Genomic DNA, 26,601 nt, shown 5'->3' on the forward strand with positions numbered 1-26,601 from the left:
CCTGTCTCAATTCCTTAATCAAGTAATACTATAATGCAATCCAAAGCAGTAAACATGGCAGATTCAGAAGATCTGTTGGCTCGAAAACCATGTTGAACCATAGCTGGACTATTGCTGCCATTGAAAAACGTAAGCAAACAATTCTGCAAATCTTTTCAATTTGGTTTCCAATTTTTGCAAATTGATTAATTATGCTGACTGGTAATTAGTTCTTAACCTCCCTTGCCTGGACTTTTCCTTTATAAATAGATGCAACTCTGGAGCTCTCTTGAGAGGAGGGAAATACTCCTAATAGAAGAGATTCATACACGACATATTACAGTGGATCTTTAACTAGACCATATGAAATTAGAATAATATTATATACGAGTAAAAATAGAGATTCAAGACCAGGTACAGCTTTGTGAGAAAATTTTTTAATTGTTACTATTTGCTCATTTTCCAAAATTTCTCAAGAAATACAGATTTCCCTTGGTAATTGGAGGGGGGGAGAGGGTAATGCCATTCTCACTTATTCCCTTTTGCTTTGGTTTCACCATACAATACAAAGCTTTTCGAGTCATTGAGGTTAGGTAAAAATGGGTCACTGATAAGAACTCGAGAATCATCATGAAGATGAATAAAATTATCATTTTTTGCCTCTGTGATTCTTTGATAATGTTCCACGATTCCTTAATTCAGTTATCAGAATTGATGATCTGCTACTATTGAATACTGTTTCTGCATTTGATACAGCGCTTATATGCATCTGATACATTTCATATGTGTGATTTGCCAGTAATTTTACAACAACTTTCTTTTTTAAGTGCAAAAACATTCTTCATGCATTAAGAACAGACAAATATCCAGAGTAACTCAATTATTGCCAAGTTTGTTGATGATAATGATGAAAGCAATTATGTTTATTTCTCTAAAAGTCTGGAGGAAATTGGAAGGCAAGGATAAAAGAGATACAGACATGGATAAATGGACTTGCAGGATGAAAGTTATTCATACATCACTAACTTTAACATTAAAGTCAGTAAAGCACTACTTCACTTTCTTCATTTGAGTTCACATCACTGAGCTTACACAATGATTATATAAAAACAGTTTCTCTACATAAGCTATTTGAAGTGAAATTGAAAGTACTTATTGAGTCAAATTTTTTGTGATTGTTGGTTTCTGGTAGCAATTAGATGCAGCAAAATGAAAAAGATAAAAGTTTGATACCATAGAAAATTAAAGATACATGAAAATCATACACCTACCTTTTTCTGTCCTGAGTAGAGATTGCTTTCCAGCTCCTAATAGAGACTGAACACCATACAGGCAAGAGCTTATATCTTTATCTAACAAAGGTCCAACTCTTTGGCATATTTTAAGCAGATACAATGGATCAATGTGAGGGTATTTTTTTTCCTGTAAATTAAAAATGACAAAATCCTTAAATGAAAAACGTTTAGACACCCTAAGCAAATAATAATTTAACAAACAAATATAATGCAAAAACATCAATGGGACTGAAACACTATTAAACCTTTTGAGTTCCATTTGCAATTACTAAATTTGGTCCGAACATTGCCAAATTTTTTTACAAGGAAGTAGAGAAATTATGAAATGTCTGTAAAATATTACTATTAATTATAATTTGCAGAAAACTTCACAAACTAAATCATATTATATCATGAGGCACAAAAAAAGAATAAAACATAAAAATATGATTAAATCAATTGCTTTTTACTTTTATAGCTGTTGAAGAAAAGTTGACTAGAGCAATGGAGACACTTTCAGGAAAATTAGCCAGCATCACTTACAGCAATGTTGACACTCAAAGGGTTAATATTGCTCACAAACGTACACTGCATTTAAAAGCAACATGAAAATTTCCTTCTTTCAACATTATTTCAAAATATCTGGGAATATAAATAATTTACTCAAGACTAAATTTCTCAAAGTAACACATACTTTGGTTTATTTCCTTTAGCTTCTCAGTTGCTTTCTTTGTATTGTCATTCCACTAATTTTTAATTACTTGAATATTACATTATTACTACAGGGGGAAATTTCATGATAATGCATGATGTAAAAACGAATAGCTGAATTAAGATTTGATGCACGACTTAAGGCAGCGATGAATATTTTTAGGAAATTGCATACTATGATATTACCTACCTCAATGAATTAACTACTGCTTAAATTAGTTAGGATGTTTCCTCCAGTTTATTTAATATGCGAAATTTTTAAGCATAAATTCTAAATTGGAACAGCAAACCCTAGGTGATCACAACTATAGCATACAGTAGGCACAATTGGGAAACATTTTTTTAATTTGCTCCAAATTGCGCAATGAAATTAATTTCTTCACATCAACATTACATGCCATATGGGAGCATGTAGAGTATTATGTAGATGATGAGAAACATAATAATGAATCAAAGATGCATTGATACTCTTGTTTGGTCACCATTATGCTTCCATAAGTTTTTCAATATTAACCATTATTAGCATTATCACCACCTGGCCATCAAACAAGTGACCCTGTTAATTTCTCCCTTTTCATCATTGCTGCATGATTTTAATAAAGCAACTAAGGAGCAACTCCTCATAGTAAATGATCATGCTACTCATCACAGAGTACAAAACAGCCAAGAAAAATCACTTCATTCTGCTAGTGTTCCTCATTTTCAGTCAGTCCCAGTATTAGGTCATGCCATTATTACTGTCATTTGGCTTCAGGCACTTACTTCCTCTGATATTTTGTTACTCGGTATTCCAACAATAATAGGGGGCAAACATCCCCACACATGAATCCAACCCCTTAAATAATATATTTTATAATTTTGGAAGGCTACTTGAGAGGAAAGATACTGATATAATTAAACACATATTTGTATTCTTTCTGTCAATTAATTATTTTATGAATTCCATAACTTCAGTTGAATTAATTTCAGCAATGGCCACCTGCACAAGAGTGTGTCTTATATATGCTTACATATTGTTGTCACTTTTTGTTGATACTGCTTTAATTGATATTTATTTAAAAATTCACTAGCCATTCCGGTTAATGATTTTACATTTCATTTTCTAAACAGTATTCCCTGTTTCATCTTTTTGAATTTGGCAATGCACTTCATTGTTACAAAATTAAGGTCTGAATCCACACCCGCTCTTGGGAAACTGAAAATTTATCATGCTGTTCCTGAATCTGTACCTTAACATAATATAGTCCAACTGGTATCTTCCTGAATTCCTGAGTATTTTCCATTTATACCTACTTCTTTTGTGGTTGTAAAACAAGATGAATAATTTCAAAATAAAACTTAGTAAATCCAAATGAAAAAACCTTAATTTGACCCAGGTTTTACTGTGGTGCAGCATCATCAGGTATGCAGTGACACCTGGGTCACATTTAAGTTTATTTTTCATGTGGATTTGCGAAGTTTCATTTTGAAATTATTCATCACGGAACAATTCCACAAAGTTAGGCCTGAAACGATTACTATTATTATTTCTAAACCAAATGTTTTCCATGATTAAACTCTACATCATGCAAAACTTTACTGAATTCTCCCAACAGTCTTTCCTTGTCTCTAAATCACAGTCCCCCACCTCATCACTATCACTCCTTGGCCTACTGCAGTGTTCCAATCCCCCATCACTATCAAATGTTTCCCTCCTGGAACACCTGTACTAAATACCTCTAACCGATCATACACCCAGTCAACTTCTTCCTACCTATGATATTGCCAGATAGACCTAAAGAGTGACCAAATTCATTAGCTAAACTTTTACTTCTACTGGTAATAATCTATCTATCTCTGGCACTATGTTAATTACACTTCTTCTTACCATTTTGTCAATAGTATTGTCAGCCCTCAACGGCTCTCTTCCTATCAGCTGTATCGTATATTACTCTGAAACTATTGCTCCAATAATCCCTCCCATCTTTCTACTTTACCTTGCACTTCCCTAAAATACCTATTTTTCCTCTCTCTATTCCCTGCTTTATATTTTCTAATTTTCCTGCTCTCAACATTATCCTAACATTCCAAGTCTTTATTGTAACTAATATGTTTCTCTTGTGTCTTCTGTGTTTCTGTTGTTGATTTCAATTCACAAGGATATCAAAAATAAATAGAAGACTAAATAAAACATTGAAGTAGAAAACAAGAGCAGATTTCACATACCTTAGAAGAAATTAAGACAGGTAGACCAATTATTAATGAATTTAAGATGGAGCAGAAAACTGTATACATTTGAAACCTGGGGCAAGAATGAGCATAGTTTTAGAGGCTTTAGAGAACTGGGTATGGAGAACAATGGAAAAAGTAACATTTTAAGTACGCATGAGTAAACTATAACATAAATTGCAAGATGTAATCAGGAGGAGGAAGAAGAAATAGGGGGAGGAACAATTTAGAGGTGCTGGGATGTCGAAGGCCATGAAAGAAGAGAGAATATTTAATAAATGAGTAAAAAGAGTAGCACTTGATTTGTAATATTTCAGGAAAATGTTACCAGAAAGCAACCTCTATGAATAATTTCCTCCAGCCAATAGGCTGATAATACAGCTGTGAAACGATTGGGTACCATTACTTTTATAATTGGGCCTTAATTTAGAAATTAACATGGGTCTTCTAAGAGCACGGAGTTGCCTGGAGAAATTTTCTCAATGATTCCCAAGGACATTAGAAAACTAAAATTAAGATCTTTTACTATTAAAGGAAATAACAAAATATCATAATCATGTTTCTTGCTGATAAATGGGTAAAGCATAAAAACCACAAGAGAAAAACAAGCAATTTAAGACAGGTTTGGCTACAGAGCACATAGATTCACAAAGTGAACACAACAGAATTCTGGGATCAAATTTATTTTCAAATGGCTAAACACTGGCTCCAGCATCCTAGTTGCTTCCTGTCAAGAAGTACACTCAGTTTTCCACAGTCACAAATTAAGAGGACCAGCCCCTCGATCCCACTGATATTTGAAAACGATATTACTTAAGAACTCGTTATGTCCACATTTGAATGCTACTTTGGTTAAGCACCCATTTGGCTTTGTAAAGTTCACTAAGAAATATTAACACTACTCACAGAAACAGCGTTTTCAGGAGATTAAGATAACGCCAACCAAGTTTTGACAATACAAAAGGTATGCATCAAAATAAATATGAAGAGTGCCAGGATTGGAAGTTTTTTTACAATACTACATTTACGATATTTTAGCAAAGGAAGCTGATAAAAGTCAAAGACATTAAATATGACAAAACATATGTGGTCGAGATAAATAAAATCACTAAAGTATGCCACTAAATCGCTAAAGAAAGGACAGGGTTTGGAAAAATAATTTTCAATGAATAAAAAAGGAACTTTCACACTAAATCCCTTACAAAACTATCCAAATTGACCATGAAAAATTTTAATAATCTATTAATCTAGCATTATTTGATTCTGTTCAGTAAAAAAGTCACAATTCTGAGGTTTTATGCAACCGTGAGGTTTGCGAGTACGTATGTTGGCCAATGGCCTAGATACTAGTTCCATCAGCATAATGAAATGTGCACGTCTGATAAATATTAAACATTCTATAAATAAAAGTCCCGCGTGCGCATCAGATGAATATTCGGAATCATATAGATTCGAGACAGGCTACTACGAAATGATGCATTCACACCATCAATAAGGAGAAGAATCAACAACTGAAACAAGACCGAGGGCAACTTTCAGATTATGGCGTCAATGGATGGCACAAACAAAACTGCTACCGCAGCATGAAGCGAAACTGATACCGCGAGTTACATCAAGATACATCGCGTAAACTTGCATTTCACGATAGTGAAATTAACAATATACAGCCAGATAACACCAAAATGAAACCTTGTTTGGATAGCCCCATCATAAATGTACAATGCCAAATTTAAAGACTCCTGTAAGCATGGAATTTTTCCACTAGCATCAAATGTGAATTTCTTTACAAATTCCCTGGGCACAGCAGTAAAATTTTTGGTTTCTAAAAAAGTCCTTTCCGTTTATAATATCCACAAGCAAGAAGTTTTCCCTTTCTTCAAATACAATACATTAAAGTTTAAAAATGAGGAAGAAACATTTTTCGGGCGTAATAATGGAATCACTTTACAGTTAATCTGTGGGTGAAAATTTCATTGCTATAATCCGTCGACAAATGAGAAATCGAATGACATTACATTTAATGCCATTATGCCAATACGCCGAAGAAAGCCAGGCGCACGCCATATTGTAAGTTTTAGCAAACAAACAATTTTCGAATCGGTAATTCCATGACTTTAATGCATCCCATTATTATCGGTCAATAAAAAGTGCGTTAGAGAACGATGAATTCCGAATAACGAATGAGGACAAATTTAACAATTTCTCTAAATACTTCGGTCCGCCATATGGGCCGAGGGCTGTGATTGGCCCGAACGGCGCGCACACCAGCTGATGTAGGGGCAAAAAAACGAAAGTGTGACGTAAGAATCGCAAAATATTTTTTCTTAACAATTTGTTTACATCTGAAATTCATACCTGATTAAGGACTAAACATAAATTATACGAATCTGACAGATTTCTGTCGCCACACACAAATTTCGAAAAATTAAAATAAAATAATTTTTTTAAATAAAATTTTACTCTCACCAATTCTTCCAGAGACTGATCGTGTTTATTTCCAAGCCAATCAAGTCGTTTCGGTAAAATCTGCAAGTAAAAAAACATCCTCATCAATACTTATGAGTTTTCATAACAGAGACTTTCCACCGAATACAGTTTTGTTTACGGTGTTTTGACGGGACAAACCCACGTGCATCACACGCGGCTCTTCTTTCTAGATTCACTACAGTAGGATGAACATCGGGTACCCTCACCTGCAATCTCTCAAGCTCCCGTCTCAAAACCTGTAAAAAGAACGGACAATCATTCACATTTAGTCTAAAATGGCAGCCTAAGAAAATATCAAAGTTGCTAACTCACCTCCGAGGCCTGCTGACAAGGACTAGCTGCCAAAAACTTAGCTATGAGAAGTAGCAGTTCTGTAATGAAGAAGGTCCAAATGTAATCTAACGGCCACCCACAACCAACTTTAACTAGTCATTATTTGTCGATTGCACATTAATGTCATACCTGAGGTAAGTGTAGAAGGTTGTTGACAAAATAAAGAATCCATAATGACTTTAGTTTATGTCTAATTCACCATCGTAACACCTAAAAGTAAATACTTTTCGACAGGTACATTCTCTGTTACTCCTATAACATTTAACTCCGGTAGGTGTCACACTACATACGTGTGCTAAGCGTCATGAACTCTTTCTATATTTGACCATTGCTTTTCGTTATATCTGATATTATCAACGGTAGTATTTGTTAACATACTGTCACAATGCTAAACCGAAGGTTAGGGCTCTCATTAAAATGATCGGTAGTATAGGAACTACGTTTAACGTTTAAGGAGAGAGACGATAGACTCAAGTCCTCAGCCAAATCACTTGGCGGACGAATACAGTTTTAGAGCTTTTCTATGGGATACCCGCTCATGAGATGGCGTTACCGGGTATTGGGTGACGGTAGGCCGCCGTTCGTGGCGTTGGTGGTCTGCTAGTGGAAATTCTGGTAAACGTGGATTTTGTGTGTGGCGGGGCGGGTGCCGTATTTCATATTTACATTTTCCGTCTCGACGTTAAAGATTTCCGGTCAATTTATTGTTCTGAAATTAAGACTTTAAAAATGCAGGGCATTTTTATCGAAAATGTTGAATCTGTGATTTAAGTTGTCCTGGATTAAAAAAATATTTGGTAAATCCTCATTGATGAGTGAATGTATTTTGCTTCTTTTAAATGTTTCGTTTTTAGAAACCGGTAAAGAAAAAAATTATTTATACTCTTGTGTACAAATTGTTGATTCCTCAGGGGCATACAGTTGACACCAAAATGTCCTGGATACGTGAAAACACCTTAAGCTGGTTCCAGCTCATGTGTGTCCAAGTTATCAAGACCGGACACATTCCTCGTCACATAGCCTTTATAATGGACGGTAATAGACGTTATGCGAGGAAAAATAAAGTTCTTAAAGAAGAAGGACACGCCAAGGGGTGGGTTGCGTTCGCATCAAAAATGTGTCTTCTTGCTAACCGAATTGTTTTGTGAAAGAAAAGTATTTTCCAGGTTTGATAAATTAGCAGAGACTCTCCAGTGGTGCTTGGATCTAGGAATACCTGAAGTAACCGTGTATGCATTTAGCATTGAAAATTTTAAAAGGACCAAAGATGAAGTGGATGCTTTAATGGAATTAGCTAGGAAAAAGTTTCAAAGAATCTTGGATGAAAAGTGGGTGTAAGAATATATTCCCTTGGTTACGCACTAAATTATATGCTAATGCTATGTTTATTTTGACAGAGAGAAACTGATGGAGCATGGCGTACGAATTAGAGTAATCGGCAACACCACATTGCTCCCCCAAGATGTGCAAGAGCTCATTGCTAAAGCAATGCTTATTACTCGGGGAAATAGCACAACTTTTTTGAATGTCGCATTTGCTTATACTGGTTAGTTTACGTTAACATTAATGTCTTTTGTCGTATGTACTGCGCTCCATGATTTCATCTTTCTCTTTAGCTCGTGATGAACTGGTGAATGCGGTCCGGTCAATTTCCGCTGGGGTACGTGAAGGCCGTTTGTCCGCTACTGATGTTACCGAAAGTCTAATCGATAGGAGTTTGTATACTGGTGAATATTCAGATCCTGACCTTGTCATAAGAACATCAGGAGAAGTACGTTTTAGTGACTTTCTTCTTTGGCAGGTATATTAATTTCCACATTTCCATTATTGTGAGTTAATAGTTATCCCCTCGTTGCTGTGATTATTTTATTTATATCCCTATTTACAGTTGTCCTACAGCTGTGTGTACTTTACTGACGTGTTGTGGCCAGAATTTTCCATATGGCATCTATTAGCAGCAATTTTCTATTATCAGAGAAGTTATGTGGATGTCCAAGTGAGTATATCACCAATTTTGCCAGAATACTATTTCCTTAATGACGTAGCTTTTATTTTGAACCAAATTTATGACAAGGTTGCCTAATTGTAATTGGTTATATTTGTACTTACCGGTATAGATTTTACGGTTAGGCCCTTCTGTGACCCCCAACACTATTTTTTTTTGTTTTTAGAAAATAGGTTTTCCCAATAGAGTCAGCCTCGCAATATGCATAAATATAGTGCTGCTGTAATTCCATGATAAGCTAGAAATTTTAATTATTGAAAGGCCAAAAAAATTAAACCTATCATCAGATGGCACCTTAGATATTGATTGAATGTATGGTACTTCATATTAATATGAATGGTAGGAAAATTTCTTGGGTTGTGTCATAACTAAGAGGTGGGCAGGTGCATCCTTACTGAAACGTCAAATTGATATGCATACAAGTGTTGCAGGAGCATTATATCTTTTGTATCGCCTGAAATGATGTGTGTTTGGCAATGCTCTTTCTTTATTTAACTACGACTCAAGTTCAAAAACATGACTTGCAACATATTTTTGTTACTTGGACATATTGGAGATACTTGTTTGGTTTAATTACCTAAATATTCCAGTTTGTTAGAACTGCCCCTTAAATGGCACTAATTTTGATAAACCTGAGAAAACAAAGATTGCATTTTATCAAAAGGGTACATATTGAGTTAATATTGCTTTTATTTTTAATACAGTTTTACAACAAAAAATGTTTTTGAGTTAACCAGTCATTTTTTATTCGGCTAGAGGCACTGGTTGGGGTATGTGGTAGTCCAGTGGGTAGGGTGTTGGACTACTGACTGGAGGCTCTGGGGTCGATTCCTGGGGATGCCTCTGGACACCCTTAGTTTACCCAATCTGAGTAATTATCTGGTGCCAATTCCTCTTGGGAAACAAACCATAGGTTCATGGAGAGGAACTGGCCCCCTCTACCCTGATGTGTGAATTTCACCTGCCAATGAATGGGCTTAGTATTAGGTGATTTCTACCCTCAGTTATCAAACCAACCATTTGGGCTATAGCTGTGATATTCGTTTTACATTAGCAGGATCAAAGGGATTGCCTACTGAAATGAGTCTATACATGAAAGTTGTGAGAAAGACTCGTTTGCATTCTGTTGGTTATTTTATTTTTTCCTATTGAAAGTTACAAGATTTAAGATGAGATTAGACTCTGCTGCATTGCTTTCCCAAAATGTAGTATATGGTAAAATTGAGCAAATAAATACTGTGATATGTTGCTGACATGGCTTGTATGAACTTGCGCCTACAACATTGATGCCTTAATTCTCTATCATTTGCTCTTTTTTAGGGTATCAAGAAGCTTCACAAATGTGTAGCGGAGAGGGAGAGTGAGCGTGTATCTTCATTTGTTACCTGGCTAAATAATACTAGAGAAGATGAATTAATAAATCTTGGTGGTGTGTGCTGAATTTGCAAAACTGTTTTTTAGGAATTTTCTAAAATTTATGTGATCAACTGTTACGTAGTCAGGGGACCATTGTTTAGAAGAAGGAATATAAACTACTTGGTGTTAAAGCTTTTGAAGAAATATTTTGTTATTGTTGGTTGTACATGTCGAGAGTTATTCTTGCTTTCGTTGAATAATAATACCTCTTGTGGCATTATATCTTCATAGTCACCTGAAGATTCTATGTTGCAGCAGATAAATAAATATATATTTATTGAAGAATATGGATTAATTTCATGAAATAACTATTCTTAGGGAGTGCATTTGAAAATTGCAAAAATCCCATTTTTGTAAAAAAAGGTAATGTGGTAAAAACCCAATAACTAACTCCTAAAGTTGTGATATTTTATTAATTTGGTTGCGATCCAAACAAAACTGATGGCAAGCCTAGGATAAGCACAAATTAATTCAATTTAACAGTGTTGTTACTCGTCTGCTGTAGATTTAAACTTTGTGTAGCAATATAAATGTGGCAGTAGGTATTTTCAATTGTGAATTATTCTTTGTTTTCATTATTTCTTGACACAAAATCTTTGAAGATATGTCAAAAGACAATGGATTTTAATATAGCTTGTGTTCAAACTTGAAGAATTTTAGGTTAGTGGAGCTAAAATCCAAGGTGCTGTTGGAAATAAAATTATAAAGTTGTGTAACAGTGATGGCTCAATATCAGGTGAAAGATTTGTCCTAATTATATGAGTACCACTAGCAGATTTGTTTGAAACAATTGTATTCAAAGCCAGGTGATGTCCTGTAAGTGTGAATTTAACGCTTATGTTTTAAATTTGATCATTTCAATTCAATACTTTGAAATTTTATGATTCAATTTAGTGCATTTCACACTAATTATGGTTTTGGAGCATTTCATTTTTATGCCTCTGTCAAGTCGAATAATTTAGCATATTACATCTTCAATTGAGTGCTAGAGAATCTACCTAAGACACAATGCCAAGTAATTATTTGTCTCAATGAACCAAGTTCACTTTTATCTAATTATCATCGTTAAAGGCATAGTTTGGTTGTCATCAGTTGATGATTAAAACAACATATTAACAATTATTCTCATTTAATCCAAAAGAAACTATTTACAATCTGAATGTTGGTATTTAAGATGTTCTTGCAGATAATTTCAGGAAGACAGGTGAGAGCATGAGCTCCACAATGCTAGTGCTGTAAAGAAAATTAAGTTTTATTTGTACAATGTAGGCATACATAAGTAATATTTGCACAACTGGCTGTGCATGTGTCCTGAAGAATAAATTAGTACTGCGGGAAGTACGAATGATTAGTGAAAAAACAATCTCCTCTATATAAAAAAATTATGCAATTTTAAAGTATGATTTTTAGGATAAATTTTTGTAATACTAACTGTTGGAAATAATGTTTCACACGTATACCATGGTTCCTCATAGTTTTTGTGAATGATGCTTAAATGGGTTCTCCAAGAGAATGAACTAGGTGGGACAAGAAAGATTCATCAGGCTGGAAAAATTACATTTGATAGTTAAATTTTTTATCAAATGATTAGGGAGACTTAGGTTTCAAAGATATGCTAAAGATCTTACTATTAAAACCTTGCCTTCTTCAACAATCAAAACAAATACATCAATAATACTAAACGCTCCTCTATATTAAATATATTCTCCACTAGCTGAATACATTAAAGCCTGTTTTGCAATATGTTTTATTTGAGAAAATATTCAATCAGTTAAAATAAATAAGCAACTATTTGTCTGTCCTGGAATTAAGAAATTCCTAGACATTGTAACACCCATTCAAATTGCAAACCCTTCTACCTAGTTTTTGATCATGACAATGGATGATATTGATTTTGTTTCGGGTTAGGTTATAAAAGATTACAGATGCTCTAGATGAGGTACTTTTTGTCACAGTAACAGGAAATTATCTTTTGTGCATGTGAAGATTGCCTTGTTTAAAAAAAATTATTGATGAAGATGGCACAAAGTAAAACAAATAATATGGTTTAAACCTAGCAAAAGTTGACAGCCAGGGATATGAATTGGTTGATGCAGTAGGGGTTTTATCCTGGCATTCTAAGTGAGAATGTTTTTCAGGTGAAACAGGCATGCTGCCCTCAAAATATGTCCGTACAGGAGAGGTATGATTGTATTTTAGCATAGTATAAAAGTTTCTGGATGTCTAGGGAAGTGGTAAGTATAAGTCCTCTGATAATGACCATGCTTGTGTTTACTTCAGTACTAACGTTTATTATGTAGGTTTGTTGATTCATGTCTTCACTAATTTAGAGACCTAGAAATTTAATGCTTGTGAAATATGGTTACAATCGATTGGTGGGAAAGCCTTCTTTAGATACACAAACTAACTGCAAATGAGAAGTTCAAAATGATCTAATTCAAGGGCAATGTCATTTCTACTTATTATAATGTGCATATCAATTAAAAAAATTTATGTGACATCTCATATTGGCTCAGGAAAATGTTGAAATGAGGGAACACCAATTTTCTCAGAATACCAATGAAAACTTGAACTATGAAGCATGAGTTAAACATAATTTGTTGAAAAAAGAGGTATACAAATATTGAATCTCAATTCGTCTTTCCATTCTCACCCATTTGAACTTGGTATGCTTGGCAATAAGTTTTGAAGGAGGAATCTGTTACTTAAAAACACATGAATATAATTTATTAACTTAGAAATAAATTTCATGAAGGCCATTTGTGTTTTAAGGCATATGTCATATATGTTGTTAATTTTAATGGACTCAATGGAAAATTTCAATTTGATGTTCATTAAAAATCACACTTTATTGGTTGTTTTGTCTACTAAAACCTGCCTTTTGCTAAAAATATATCCTCTGACTTCTGCAACAACTTGCATAAGCCATAGGAAGGCAACAGAAATTCATAAAGGAGGGGTTGCTTGTCCACATCATCCATTAGAAATATGGTGCAAAGGAAGAAAATACAGAAGTTGCAGAATAGAACAGGAAGATGGTTGAATGTATCTATATATATTTACTATCCCAGGAAACTGTCGGCTTATTTCCCATAGTCTTTTGTTGAATGATTAACTTGTGGAACTAATGGGCAAGGAGTGAAGGTTAAGTTTCTGAAAGGAGAGTAGTGGTACCTTTAAAATTTTGATGCGACCTATAAAAATGACTACTATAAATAAGCCAGCCATACACAATGGTTGCCACATTTCACACAATATTCACACATTTCACAATGTGTGAATATTGTGAATACATTATTTAAGGATTGACTTGGAGGTTTTCATACTACAGTACACAATTCCTATTTAGACTATTCTCCTGGATCATTATTTCTTACTCTAGAATATTTAATTCCTAGTTATATTAACATTGAGAATATCCTGTAGCTGTATATTTTAAGGGAATTGATTTTACACTGGTAAAAAAGTGTAACTATTTGCCAAAGTTGTGCTGAGGGAAATCTTCACAATGTGCACATAGAAAATGTTTTTAAAATTATGGATAAAAACAGTAGTGCTAATCAAAAGTGACTTCATTTACCTAATACATACGGTTGGTTAGTTTTAGATTTTCCCAATGTTAAACAGAAATTATATTTATAAGAAAGTGGCTTACCCTACGTTGAGTATGTCTACTCTTCAGTAGTTATTTCTGTAAGTTTCTAAAGACACTGGGAAATAAAAAACCATCTATGAAGAGGTTTTACAGAATCATTTTAAATTATTTAAGTTTGAAAGCATTTTCATCACAACATTTAAATCAACATTAGTAACCAACTTACCAGAAATACTAATTTCTAATGGTGTTCACAAGTTTCCCATCCAGTTACATTAAAAGTGTTGCATAATCCACAAACATTATCAAGGAATGTATATGGCATGGTAGCTATCACTAAACCTCCAGTGTATTCTAGCCTCAAATTTGTTGTCCCTCCAAGTATGTTCAAATATAATGGGCCATCTTTTTCCTTTTTGGACTGTCTTTGCCAAATCCTAGGGTAAGAAAATGTTTGTAGAAGAATAAGATTAATAAACACCTTCAAACCAATCATTGCATCTTAGATTTTAAGGAAAATCAAGAGAAAGAAACATTTTTGCTGTCAAAGGAATAAGCTTATATTCAAAATATTGATCTTAATGTATTTAATAATGGATATCATAGATCCATGAGGTTTAACTAACTCCAAATGCATTCACTTCATTGGGAACTCAGCAACAATAATATACATACTTTCAGCTCCAAAGAAAGGACATGAGACTTTGATATACCAAGTGTTATTATTAGGTAATCTACTGGTTAACATAGGTTTTGGGTGGACACAAATACCAAATGAATATTTTGTTTCTCTCAGCAAAATAGCATAATATCTTAATCTACAACAAGCCCCTCTTCATCTCTGTGCACCACCTTTATCCCGGTTCCTGCCCCTTCCTCATTTGCCTAACATTCACCCATCTATCAGTCTTCAATATGCCCTTCATCTATTTTTCCTGCCTCCTTATGATTTCTCCCTACAATTCCCTCTCCTCAGCCACCATACCTAGCACTTCCTCATTTGTTCCCTTTTTGGTCCATTTCACCTTCTCCACATGCATATTTCAAAAGCCTCCAATCTACATCTATCATCCTGCTTCAGTGACCATGTTTCCACACCGTGCATAACTATGCTCCATATCAAAGCTATGACAAGTCATCTCTTAACATCCTTGCTCAATGTCCCTGTCATCAATTCCTTTCTCCCAAGAAAAGCCTCATTGCCTTATGTAATTCTTCTCCTTACATCCCTATTACTTTGACTATTTTTGTCCAAAACAGTTCCAAGATTCATAAACTGTTCCATCTACTCTAGTTTTTGCCCCACTATTTTACTATTAAGCTTAGCCTTTCTATTTCTGGAAAATTGCATAACCTTTATTTTATTTATATTGATTCTCATCCCATATAGATCATACTGTAATTCCAATTACCTCAGCAATGCTTGCAGCCCCTTAGCTGAATGACAAACTAGAGCTTGGTCATCAGAAAACTTAACTGATTTTATGGATTCCCCACTTTCATTCCTACCTCCAATTTTTCCCATGCCTCTTTAATCATTTCCTCCATGTATATGCTGAACAGCTAAGGTGATATTGGACAACCCTGCCTTACACCTCGTCCTAAAACTACCCATCCGCACTCAGTCCCCCACTCACACCTGAGCAGTCTGAGACAGGCACAGCTTGCCTACTGTCCATCCAATCTAATCCTATTTTCTGCAATATACCAATTAATTTGCCTCAATTCACTTTATCAAATGCCTTTTGGAAATCTATGAAACAGGCAAAGACATCCTGATTGTATGCTATATTTCTCTTGATTAGTGATCTCATTACTGCAATGGCATAGCATGTGCCTCTCCCCTTCCTAAAGACAAACTGATCATCCCCTAAGTAATCACTTGCCTTGCCCTCCATCCTATTGTTGATGATTCTGAGAACCACTTTTGCTGCATGGGAAATCAAACTTATAGTGGTGTAGTCCTCACATGATATAGTCCGTTACCTTTTTTGGGATAGGACACTGATCTCACAAAGTCTTCCCACCAGATTCCTTCCTCATAGATGCTACAAATCAGTCCCTATAGACTCTTCCTCTCACATTTTCCTGAACCTTTTAGTAGTTTCGCAGGAATGTTGCCACTCCTATGGCCTTGTTTGATTTCATCTCCCTAAATATCCTTTCCATGTCTAAGATTGTTGGCCTAAGTTCTTTATCATACAGTTCTTCTATATTTTTCTTCCATCTCTCTGGGATCTTTTCTGTTTCAATCATTATTTTACCTGACTTATCTCCAACTGTTAAAACCGATTTTCCCTCCTTACTTCTTGATAGGGTTTTAACCTTCTTGTATAGCGCACCAATTTCACCATTCCTTTGTAAACTTTCCATTTCCTCACACCATTTTTCAGCACACTTCTTTTGCTCTATTTGTAAACCATCTCAATTTATTATTTAACTCTTTGTACTTCCATCTGCCTAAATCCGTTCACATTCTTCTATTTCCTTCTCTCATCTATATTTCTAATCATATCATCCATGAACTATGGTTTCCATATTCTTTTCTCATTAACAGTTTCTATAGTTTCTTTTGATATCCCTTTATTGATATATTTCCATTTCTCCTCGATAGTACTCGGCTCTTTTCCATCATTCATGTTTTCTCTACAGCTTGCTGATATTCCTTCCTTGTCAATCCAGTTAATGCTTCTATATTCCATTTTCTAACCCACTGCCTCTGCCTTATCTTTTTGAATCACACGCTGCACTTCACTAGCACTAAATTGTGGTCAGAGTACACATTCGCTCCTGGGAAACTGTGCATTCATCACACTGTTCCTAACCAGAATATTATCTAACTGATACTTTTCTGAGTCACCTGGTATTTTCCATGTATACCTATGCATTTTGTGTTATCTAAACCAAGTGTTGGAGATGAATGAACTCTCTCCGGCAGAACTCAATTGCTTTCTCCTTGCAGTCATTCCTCATACCTAAACTGTAGTCCCCCACCTCATCACCATGTCATCCTTCACCAGCTGTTGCATTCCAATCCCCCATTCCTATCAAACATTTTCCTGCAGGAACCCACAATTTTATCCTCTAACTGATCATCTACCCTTTCGACTTCTTCCTCTTTATGATTGCTTTGTGGCATATATACCTGTACAATGACCAAGTTCGTCAATTCTGCTTTTACCTCATCTAGTAGTATTCTATCTGTTGCTTAGTCTATGTTTACTATACTTATCCCTACATTTTTATTCAATCTAATGGCCTCCCCTCATTGGCTCTTGACACTTATGCTGTGTATTACTTTATAACTATTACTCCTGTAATCCCAACTATCTTTCCATCTCACCTTGCATAGCTTAAAATATCTACATGCATTTCCTCTTTCCATCTCTTACTTTACATTCTCTAATTTGCCTGTCCTCAACATTTCCAAGTACCTATTCTAACTAATTTGGTCTTCTATCTTGCTGTCAGTTTTCTTCGGCAAAGGTTTCATGAGATGACGACCATGGAAGCTACCGGGCACGACACACAGCCAATTGGGCTGAGTCCCATAGTTGCCAGGACTGATATTCACTATTCTGTCCATCATAAAACTCTTAGGAAAAATAATTGAGGTGGTTTCTCATTGCCATCCTCGATAGTATTTTTAACAGCAGCACTGGCAGCTGCCTCACTGAGGAACAGATGCTGTGAGGACTACCTTTTGTCTGGTTCCTAACCTTTGACCTATCTGGTATCAGTGACCCTGCCCAGAGCAATTATCATTGCGCCTCCTCAAGGGGTCATCAGAATGCACAAGTCCTTCCACTATGGCAAGGTTGTAGTCCATGGGAGGGGACACCAGGTACAGGGTAAAAATTTTTTTAATTAAATCTAATTCAGGATCTGTATTAGGATAATGGAGCAATATCCTTGGTCTTTTTTGTTAAATTACAAACACTTGGTATATTACTGTACAAAGCACCCAAACATGCACCTCACTTTATGGAGGTTATTGAAGTAGCTATTCCTAAATTCCTCAATTAAAAGCTTATGATGTAAGTCCACAGTAATTATTATTCACTATATGGAGAGTAGTTGTAAAAAGAAATGGTTATTATTAGAATGTTATCTAACACTTGTGAATTAAGTTATGCATATTTTAGGTCTTACTTAACAAATTGTGGTCAAATCAGTATCAAACTAAAGACTGATAAGTACTCATTGATCAAATGTGTTAGCACCTAATTGTGAGATGCCATGAGGATCAATTTTAAATTCACTTGATTTTATTTCTTATTTTTATAAATGAACTCCAGGTTCATCCTCTTCCTAAAAGTAAAGTGGTGAGGACACTTCAACATTATGCTTTGGTGATCAATTTATGGAGGCTAATGATTCTACATGTCTTACTGTAACAAACTAGAGTTACTGCCACAAGAGCAATAACTTACCATTGAATGTAAATAAAACCCATTTTCTGAAGTTCTGTAATGAAGTCCATCCTCAAATTTTCAGCCCTCTTCTCAGAATAAATACTACTCAATCAATAAAACAGTCTAGTTCTACAAAATTTGTGGGACTTAGACTACACATAATGTGTAACACATATTATGTGACAGTCTTGACTGGCATCCTTACAGAGTGGATATAATCCCTAAAATGGCAATGGGAACCTTCATGATTCATAACTACCTCTTTAGATATCCTAAAACTAGTATATATGCTCTACTAGGGAAACACATTAGCTGCAACTAAGGCCTTTTCCATGCAAAAGAGACCTTTGAAAGCTATGGCTCAAGTATCCATCAGAATTCCTGAAATGTGACTTTTTTGAATTTAAAATAATACCACTACCATGCATAAATATTTTTATAACACATCACTTTTAAAAAATCCAGGTTTATTTTTGCCTAACTCATCAGTACATCGTCACTTCACTTGTGGAAGAAACAATATACATATTCAGGAGTCTTGGGCTATATTAAGGAAAGGGCCTCATCACTCTCCTTTCTTTATTTTTGACAACTTGCCGATAAATATAAACAGCAAACCCACTGCAAATAGCTTTACAACTGAACTTAAGAAGCTACTATTAATCAAGTGCTATTATAGTGTGGTTGAGTTTATGAGTGATAACTTGTAATCGTCAGCTACATTACATGTAAAGGTTTATATGTAGTGTTTCAGTGTATTTTTCTAAATTTTATTTGGAATTGACTGCTATATTTAATTGAAAAGTGTATTTTCATGCACTGTTCTAATTGTATTTCCTTAATGTCTTTATGACCATGTTTCCATGGGCCTGGCTGAGAGAACAATATAATAAATAACATCGTTCACATTGAAACTTTCTGTAGGAAAGAATAAATCAAAATAGACTGTCAATTTGGTTTGTTCAATAATAAAAAAATACTAAGTAACATTCTACTTGTGATGTATTATAATTACCCGGGTTTTGCTGCATGAGCAGTAAAACCAGCAAGGTTGCTATATTAAATTTTGTGGAATATTATCAAGTTTTGTTATTTCTTAAGATGAGATTCTGCAATGTAAACATGCCTACTGTCAATTTTTAATGTCAAGTTCATTTAAAAGGCTCTGTTTCAATTACGTTCATTGAAACAGCCATTAAATAAATGATTTTTTGGCAGCATTTTTGGATGGTAACAGCCTCATAGTTTGTAAGAAGACCTTTTAGTGAGCTACAATAAAAACTCATTATCGTGAAACTGATGGAATGGAAAAATAGACAATTCTTGAAAATGAATTTTACCAGAATGACTATTTATTTAAAAAATGAAATGAATATATTTTGTCTTCCACTTACTATAATTAACAAATGTGTTCCTATATAATTTTAATTGTTATAAGTTGACATTCAGATGTGAAAAATATTTATTGGGAAGCATTAAATTGAAAGAAGTGGCTGAGATCAATCCTGCAGTTTATATTTCATCCTCGATGGCTTGATGATGTAAGTAAATGTTTTTGAGAAAAAGACCATGCGAAAGTATGCATGAGTGAGAGATTGAAGGTAATCTTTTTAAATTCCCGGTCGAGACTTTATTCATTGAATTTATGCCCTCATAAAATATTTGCATAAAAAATATTATAAATTTATATAAAAGTATACACATAAGTTCCATATATTCCGAGTACAGTTTAAACTGCATCATTGTGTTGTTTTATTAATACAATGTAAAGAAATTTATTGCTTCTTTTGGATTACACATTATGTTCCTATAATAATGTGTCCGGCAGCAAACATTCAGGTGTCTTCTGTCAAGTTTTGAAAACCATCAGCATGAGCATATATGTACATATCTGCTTTTCTTGTGTAAAGACTCATACTGTTCTTATGTATTTCTCTGGTTATGGGCTCCTTAATAATGAGCCCTTTGAGATTTTAAGGAATTTATTTAGAGGAAAAAAGTATGTCTGTATTAAGCTCACCGGAATATTTTCTTGCCATGAACGTCAAGTACATATCCATCTTCTTTTTTAAAATTAATGTTTTCCCCATCCACAATTACTTCAATAGTATTGTCATCCTGTGGTATTACTTCCACATAATGGCCCAAGTTATAGAATTTCAATGCCTAAAAAAGTAAAAACAAGAAAGTATTAATGAAGTGTGCAGATAAACATTAATATGCAATGATATAAAATTAACAACTTGGAATCTTAACCTAGTTCAAAACATTACTCATTTTTAATACCATCATGACATTTAAATGATTTTCAGTAGCTGTCTGCAATATCATCTGTTAGCCAAATTTCAGTTCCTATAATGATATCTGACTCTGTGCTATGAATGAGGCGGTGAAATACCGGTATCTTATTTTTTTAAACTTTGGCAGTTAACTACTACTACAGAAATTATAACCAAATAACATTATAACCAAACACTTGATTCCCAACTCTCTCTCTATCCGCGGACACCGGATTTGCAACACTACAGCCACTCGCAACAAATACTTCTGCAATCTACACCATACACTCCAGAAATGCGATTACCCAGAAAAGCTCCTACAAAATTAAATCCACCGCTCCACCTGACCACACACACCACATAAAAACAACCCCACATCTGACCCAGGACTCAACCTTTGTACCACCTATTTCTCTGTATCCCACAGACTTAAAACCTTTCTCAAAGAACTTTTTCCTATTTTACACTACAATGACGGGACCTCATCCTTACTACCCCAATGCCCCTCTCTTGCATTCAGATGACCCACCAATCTCAAAAACCTTCTGCGATCCACCACCCCCCCCCCCCCTTAGACAAATTTCCTCATATTTCCCCTACTTGCAACTACCCCCAATGTAAAACATGTCTACTTATCAGATCTGCTCCCCTCTCCACACACCCCCTCACCTCATTCCCATGCTCATTGCCTCTTTAAAAACATCTATCTTTTTTCAAGCAAACAATGCACTTCAATTAACATTGGGGAATGCATTCCAATCCATTTGAATGAACAATCACTGCTACTCCTGCAATTCTGCCTCACTCTCTTCTCTTCATATCCCTTCACAGGCAAAGTCTCACAACCTTTCATTCGATCATTATTTCTCCCTTACCATCCTAGATTCCCTACCCGATTCAGCCACCAACTGCCACCACCAGGGGAGAACATGAGAATCCACATATATACTAGCTTTCTGATGTTTTAAAATTCCCACCCTTAGCCGCCATCTTTAATTCCCCTCCCAGCATTCCCTGCGCCTTCTCCCCTATTTCCCCCCCCAGACTCAGATGTTTCTCTCAGAGAATTAACAGTCTTACTTGAAGAATGCCTCAGAGAATGCTGAAAGCTCGAACAATCTGCAATGTTAGTGTCCTCTATGTGATATGTGTTACCTGTTTTATTGTGTGTTCTATTTTGCCATTGTATGAAGACAGAAAGAAGCACAGAATGAGGCACATAATCAAATCCCTTCTTGTAGCCTATCCAAATGAGAGAGAAAATGTATTGATGTTTGTATAGTTGCATTATTATTGCACTATCAGTGAATGATAGTTCTTGGTAGTAGACAAGCTAGTGAAAGAAGGAGCTAGCTGAGAACTGATTGGACCAGAGACAGTGGTACCCCATAAGCTTTCAACTGGGATGTCAGAGATCAAAGCATGGACCTCAGCACTACACTAAGTTTTGTAACATTTCACAAGGCAAGACAAAATCCATATTCCTGGGTTTATGTCAAGCTATGCCAAAAAGCTCCTATTCATCAACATAAGCCAAGTATGAACGATGGTGACAATATTAATCAGCCAATATTAAGTGATAAGGCACCTACGCCCCCTGGGGATTGAGGATTCTCTCAGATGCAGATGGTGTGAGAGAAGGAATGAAACATCTTATATTTTGGTGGATGCCTGGACACATTATTGCTGCCTAGAATCTCTTTCATGGCTTCAGAAAAAAATGACTTATAAAGAAATCCAGAGTTGCAAGGAACTATTAGATAGATATCAATTTGGTGGATGACCTTTGTGAGGGGGGCCCTAAGGCATTTAGGCATATTTGTTCACTGTGCTAATCACCTTGGTGCCTATGGTCTCACTGAAGGTCAGTTAATCCTGTATGGGTAAGTCCCTATCATCCCCAGACTCCAAGGATGAAGTTGTCCAATGACTCAATATCTTAGGAGATGTGGCAGAAGCCAATATTCTGTGTAGGATTTGGTGTTATCTCAATGCATGATTCTAATTAAGTGTTAATGGGTTTTCTACCAGGTCAGGATTTCAGTTGCCAATCTTTTGAAGGTTAAACTTAGCCTTCTTATGGAATTTGCTTTGAACTACATTGGTAAACAAGCCCTCAAAATTTGTAAACCTATGACAATCTATTTTTGAACAATTATAAAACCTTTCTTCGGTTGCAATTTGAAGAGAGAACGATCAAATTATTTTATAAGATAGATAAATGCTATACCTGATAAGTCTATTTTTACATTACCAAAAGTTTTGTCCCATCAATTTTTCTAACCAAGCCAGCAAATAACGAAGATGATGTGCGGCAATGACCGAAAGCCAGAGTATAGCAAGATGACATTTCATGAGGAAGGTAGCTTAAGCCCAATGATGTGATGGAATTAGTTGTTAGCACGCATGTACCTGCAAGATAAATCACAGGAAAACAATCAGAATCTATCTATTGCAAACATATCATTTAGCAAGTGATATTGTAAGAACATGTGGAAAGAGGAAGAATTATGTGAGTGAGTCATTTTGGATCTAAAATTACTACTCTCACATCCTGATAATCATTACAAAAATATACAAAAAGGATCTTCTGTGGCATGCTGACATATCAAAATTTTATTACACATGAATAGAACTTTTTTATTAGCTATATAATGTGCTACATTCATGTAAAATTTTTCAAGCTATATCAACTCTGCCAACATGAATTTCTAAAAGGGCTTCAATCATGAAATTGTGGAAATGTGGCCACAAGAAGTTAAACAAATTAGGGATGGTATACTGACTTTTGGAGTTAGTGGATAAGTGGATGCTAATTGATGCAATGGATATATTAATAACAAAATCTGTAACTCTTTTATCCATAGTGGTTCACACTTTGTGATTGAGAAATTTATTGATATTATAGCAAAATATTCAATAAATTCATATTTCAGCGAACAATAAATCTAATAATTTAATGAGGGCATTTTTGAAAATCCAAGACATTTTTCACCCCAGGTGACATAGATCTGGATATCCCATTGTGTATGTTTTTCTCCTGTTAATGAGTGTTAATACAAATAGGTTCATGAATATATTTGAAAGTGAACAAATCATTTATATTTGTAAATAATGGATAGTTATTATTTTAACATTGACCAAATTAAATTATCAAATTTCATACTGACAATGAAATTTACTATGGACTACAAAAACATATAAAAAAGTAAAAATATTTAAAAATAATTTCCAATAATTGTCAATTTGACTAACTTTAACTGGAATAAGCTCAGATACCAATACATAAATTAACAAAACAAGCTTGAAAACATTCACATTGGCTTGAGCTGTTGCATAATAGACAAAAAAGGTCATGAATCTTGTTATAAAATTAGAAATTTTCTCAGTAAAATAGCTAAACTTCAATTAAAAAATTTCAAAAAGCACACCCAATTATTTTTCCCTTTGGCCACATACTTCTTAAAAACAGTATAAAATTACCAAACTCATCAGTTGTGCTCAGGCAATAGAAAATAGGAATTATTTCAATCCTAAATATTTAATAAGTTCATTTGAGATTAGTATGCAACAAAATAAGGAGATTCAACGATATTTTTCTATAATTACAACCACCTTTTGGAAATCTGGTGGAAAAGTATGAAATATCAAAATTGAACTAACATACTTTCCATAAATTCTTCCTCTTCGGGATTTGATGATCTTATGACTCGGGAATGAAATGGTGATGCCATGTTGGCATTGTAAACTGATCTTTCACGTTCTTGGTCCTCAATTATGTCAACCAAGAAGATTCTGGAAAATTTAGACAGCAAAGAGGCAATTATTAGTTAAGGTTTGACTCATAGATATGCTGAATTAGAATGGTGGTAAACATAGTAGTAAGTATAACATCTCACACTGAAAATACCATCAACAATCTTAACCAGTCAAACATTGTGTAACCCTAATTAAATATTTGCCGGGTGACCTAGTTTTCTTACCTCATATCAAATCATCTCTCAAGTGGAAAGAGTGAAATTTTCGATCAAATGGTATTTTGTTAATTAATGTTAAGTAAAACTTGATTGACATATATTACATATATTTTTTATTGGTAGTCTAACATTTAGCATAGGTTTTGGACATACACAGGGTGAACATTGCTTTATTTCTTAACATCATCTAAGAAGGCACACCCTGACACCCTTAAGTACATTAAACTTTTCTTCAATTCCACATACATTCTACCTTCATTCCATCCAGCGAACATGCATACTTTTCCTTCCTGTACTTCACCTGCCTAACACTCTTCCTTCTATCACAGTCTTCAAAATTTTATCTCCAATTAAAATGCATTAAATCCATCTTTCCTGTCATCTTTGGATTTCTACCAACAATCCTCTCTACTCTCCCACCATGTCTAGCCCTTCTATTGTTTTCTTTTCTGGTCGTTTAATTTTCTTCATTCTTCTCCACACCCACAGCTCAAAAAACTAAACTCTATGCTTATCCCCTTTGCCTAATAATCAAGTGGTCTAGCCATATAAAACTATGATCTGCATTTAAGTTTTCCCCATCCTTTTCTTCATTTCTTTAGTCAAGGTGCCTGTCATCAATTCATGCCTCTTAATGAAAGCTTCTTTATCAAACTAACTCTTCTTTTGATATACTGACTAATAACATTTCCCACCTTCTAACACACTTCTAAAATAATTGAACTGTTCTAGTTTATGTCTTCTAACTTTAATGCTTGAACATAAACTAAATAGATAGAACAGACAAACAAAAATAGGTAGAACAGTTCATCTCGATAGAAAGTGTTTTCGAAAAACACGAGCAAAATAGTTAGGACAATTAAAGAAGAATTAAGTTACGTGATAAAGCTTTTACACAGAAAAGGGGATAGATCATTAACACCTTAAATAATAGTATAAGGAGAAGGCTAGAGAAAATAATATGGATCATATTTTTATATGGCTTGGAAACTTGATTGTTAGGCAAGAGGGTAAGCAGAGATTGAGTTAGGCTTTTCGGTTATTGGTGAGGAGTAGAATGAAGAAAATAAAATGGATGTGTAGGAAAACAAAGGATGAGGTTCAAGGTAGACGAACAAAGAAGATTGTTCGGCGAAATTTGAAGGCAGGGAAAGTGAAGGCAAAAGATACTAAGGTGTTAAAAATAGTACTAGAGGAGAAATGCGGAAAAAGCAAGGCAGATTAGAATGTAATAGTAGTTCAAAATCCCTGAATTTTCAACCCATAAAAATTTTAAGCATTATATTTCATATAAAAGACTAATACACTAAGGCATAGATCCTATAAGATGAGTAAGAAGGTATGATACCAGACAGGTCCAGAAATGTAATCTGTACTAGGTAATAAACACGTTTAATTGTGAATTATTAAAAATGTCAACTTGTAAGTATATTTAGTTATACTGCCCAAATTTGTCAATCAGTGAATGACAACATCTAATAGACAAATTTATTAAAAACCTCACGTAATTGCTACATAGGTTACAAATCCTTCAAATTTGACTCACCCATCTGGAGCAAATTCAAAAACAAATCCTTCACCATCCTTGATAACTGGGAATTCTTCTATCGAATAGCTTGAGTTCACAATGTATATGCCCCAGGGGTCTGTACCTTCCAGCACATATAGTGCATACATGGATTTCGAGGCTAGGTCTTTGATGACATGTGATGCCTGTGAAACATTTGAAAAATGAAAAACAATTCATTCAAAACTAAAATATTAAATGAGTGTGCACTTACCCATAAATATTAAATTAATCATAAAAGGTACAAATCAGATTACATCTACTCATTACCTTTGATGGAAATAGGTTGGAATCTTCCTGGTATAGCTAAGATATCAGAAACAAAATTTAGTAAAATAAAAAGGGGGAAGGCCAT

The 26,601-nt window shown here is 34.6% G+C and overlaps 3 protein-coding genes across 9 annotated transcripts in view; 1 reads left to right on the forward strand and 2 right to left on the reverse strand.

The window, feature by feature from the left end:
* BRWD3 (bromodomain and WD repeat-containing protein) overlaps positions 1-7,461 on the reverse strand; it is a 67,315-nt gene extending 59,854 nt beyond the window's left edge. For 3 of the 4 annotated variants that reach the window (XM_071588826.1, XM_071588833.1, XM_071588818.1), the window contains exons 1-5: positions 7,122-7,461; positions 6,972-7,030; positions 6,866-6,895; positions 6,639-6,698; positions 1,251-1,401 (exon numbers count right to left, since the gene is read on the reverse strand). In XM_071588826.1, the coding sequence (XP_071444927.1) occupies positions 1,251-1,401; positions 6,639-6,698; positions 6,866-6,895; positions 6,972-7,030; positions 7,122-7,164 (343 nt within the window). In that variant the 5' untranslated portion in view covers positions 7,165-7,461. Of the gene's footprint in view, positions 1-1,250; positions 1,402-4,169; positions 4,316-6,638; positions 6,699-6,865; positions 6,896-6,971; positions 7,031-7,121 lie in introns of those variants that run through there. The other variant, XM_071588842.1, reaches the window with a different exon arrangement.
* On the forward strand, positions 6,845-10,706 carry Dhdds (Dehydrodolichyl diphosphate synthase subunit). 2 transcript variants are annotated; one of them, XM_071588866.1, is made up of 7 exons: positions 6,845-7,126; positions 7,904-8,085; positions 8,159-8,320; positions 8,390-8,538; positions 8,609-8,793; positions 8,881-8,988; positions 10,318-10,706. In XM_071588866.1, the coding sequence occupies exons 2-7, from the start codon at positions 7,925-7,927 to the stop codon at positions 10,435-10,437; spliced, it is 885 nt and encodes a 294-aa protein (XP_071444967.1). In that variant the 5' UTR covers positions 6,845-7,126; positions 7,904-7,924; the 3' UTR covers positions 10,438-10,706. The 2 variants fall into 2 exon arrangements, with proteins under 2 accessions (XP_071444967.1, XP_071444957.1); XM_071588856.1 differs by lacking the exon at positions 6,845-7,126 and adding an exon at positions 7,551-7,789.
* An 825-nt stretch (positions 10,707-11,531) lies between these two features.
* Positions 11,532-26,601, reverse strand: part of LOC139691107 (uncharacterized) — a 59,676-nt gene continuing 44,606 nt past the window's right edge. For 2 of the 3 annotated variants that reach the window (XR_011701568.1, XR_011701569.1), the window contains 7 exons: positions 26,226-26,392; positions 24,370-24,497; positions 22,957-23,114; positions 20,444-20,589; positions 14,235-14,445; positions 14,069-14,123; positions 11,532-11,646 (listed from right to left, as the gene is read on the reverse strand). Coding sequence is in view for 1 of the 3 variants with exons in the window: in XM_071588870.1 (XP_071444971.1) it covers positions 14,250-14,445; positions 20,444-20,589; positions 22,957-23,114; positions 24,370-24,497; positions 26,226-26,392 (795 nt within the window). In the remaining 2 variants the exon portion in view is untranslated. The remainder of the gene's footprint in view (positions 11,647-14,068; positions 14,124-14,234; positions 14,446-20,443; positions 20,590-22,956; positions 23,115-24,369; positions 24,498-26,225; positions 26,393-26,601) is intronic. The other variant, XM_071588870.1, reaches the window with a different exon arrangement.

This window comes from Hetaerina americana, unplaced genomic scaffold (assembly GCF_022747635.1).
Source record: "Hetaerina americana unplaced genomic scaffold, ioHetAmer1.1.p SCAF_1, whole genome shotgun sequence".
Classification (NCBI taxonomy): Eukaryota; Metazoa; Arthropoda; class Insecta; order Odonata; family Calopterygidae; genus Hetaerina; species Hetaerina americana.

Bases quoted from the DNA above. Each gene is read 5' to 3' on its own strand.
- Dhdds (XM_071588866.1), top strand. From the start codon at position 7,925: ATGTCCTGGATACGTGAAAACACCTTAAGCTGGTTCCAGCTCATGTGT. The intron at 8,321-8,389 runs GTGGGTGTAAGA...TTATTTTGACAG, and splicing joins CAAAGAATCTTGGATGAAAA to AGAGAAACTGATGGAGCATG. The intron at 8,794-8,880 runs GTATATTAATTT...CCCTATTTACAG, and splicing joins GTGACTTTCTTCTTTGGCAG to TTGTCCTACAGCTGTGTGTA.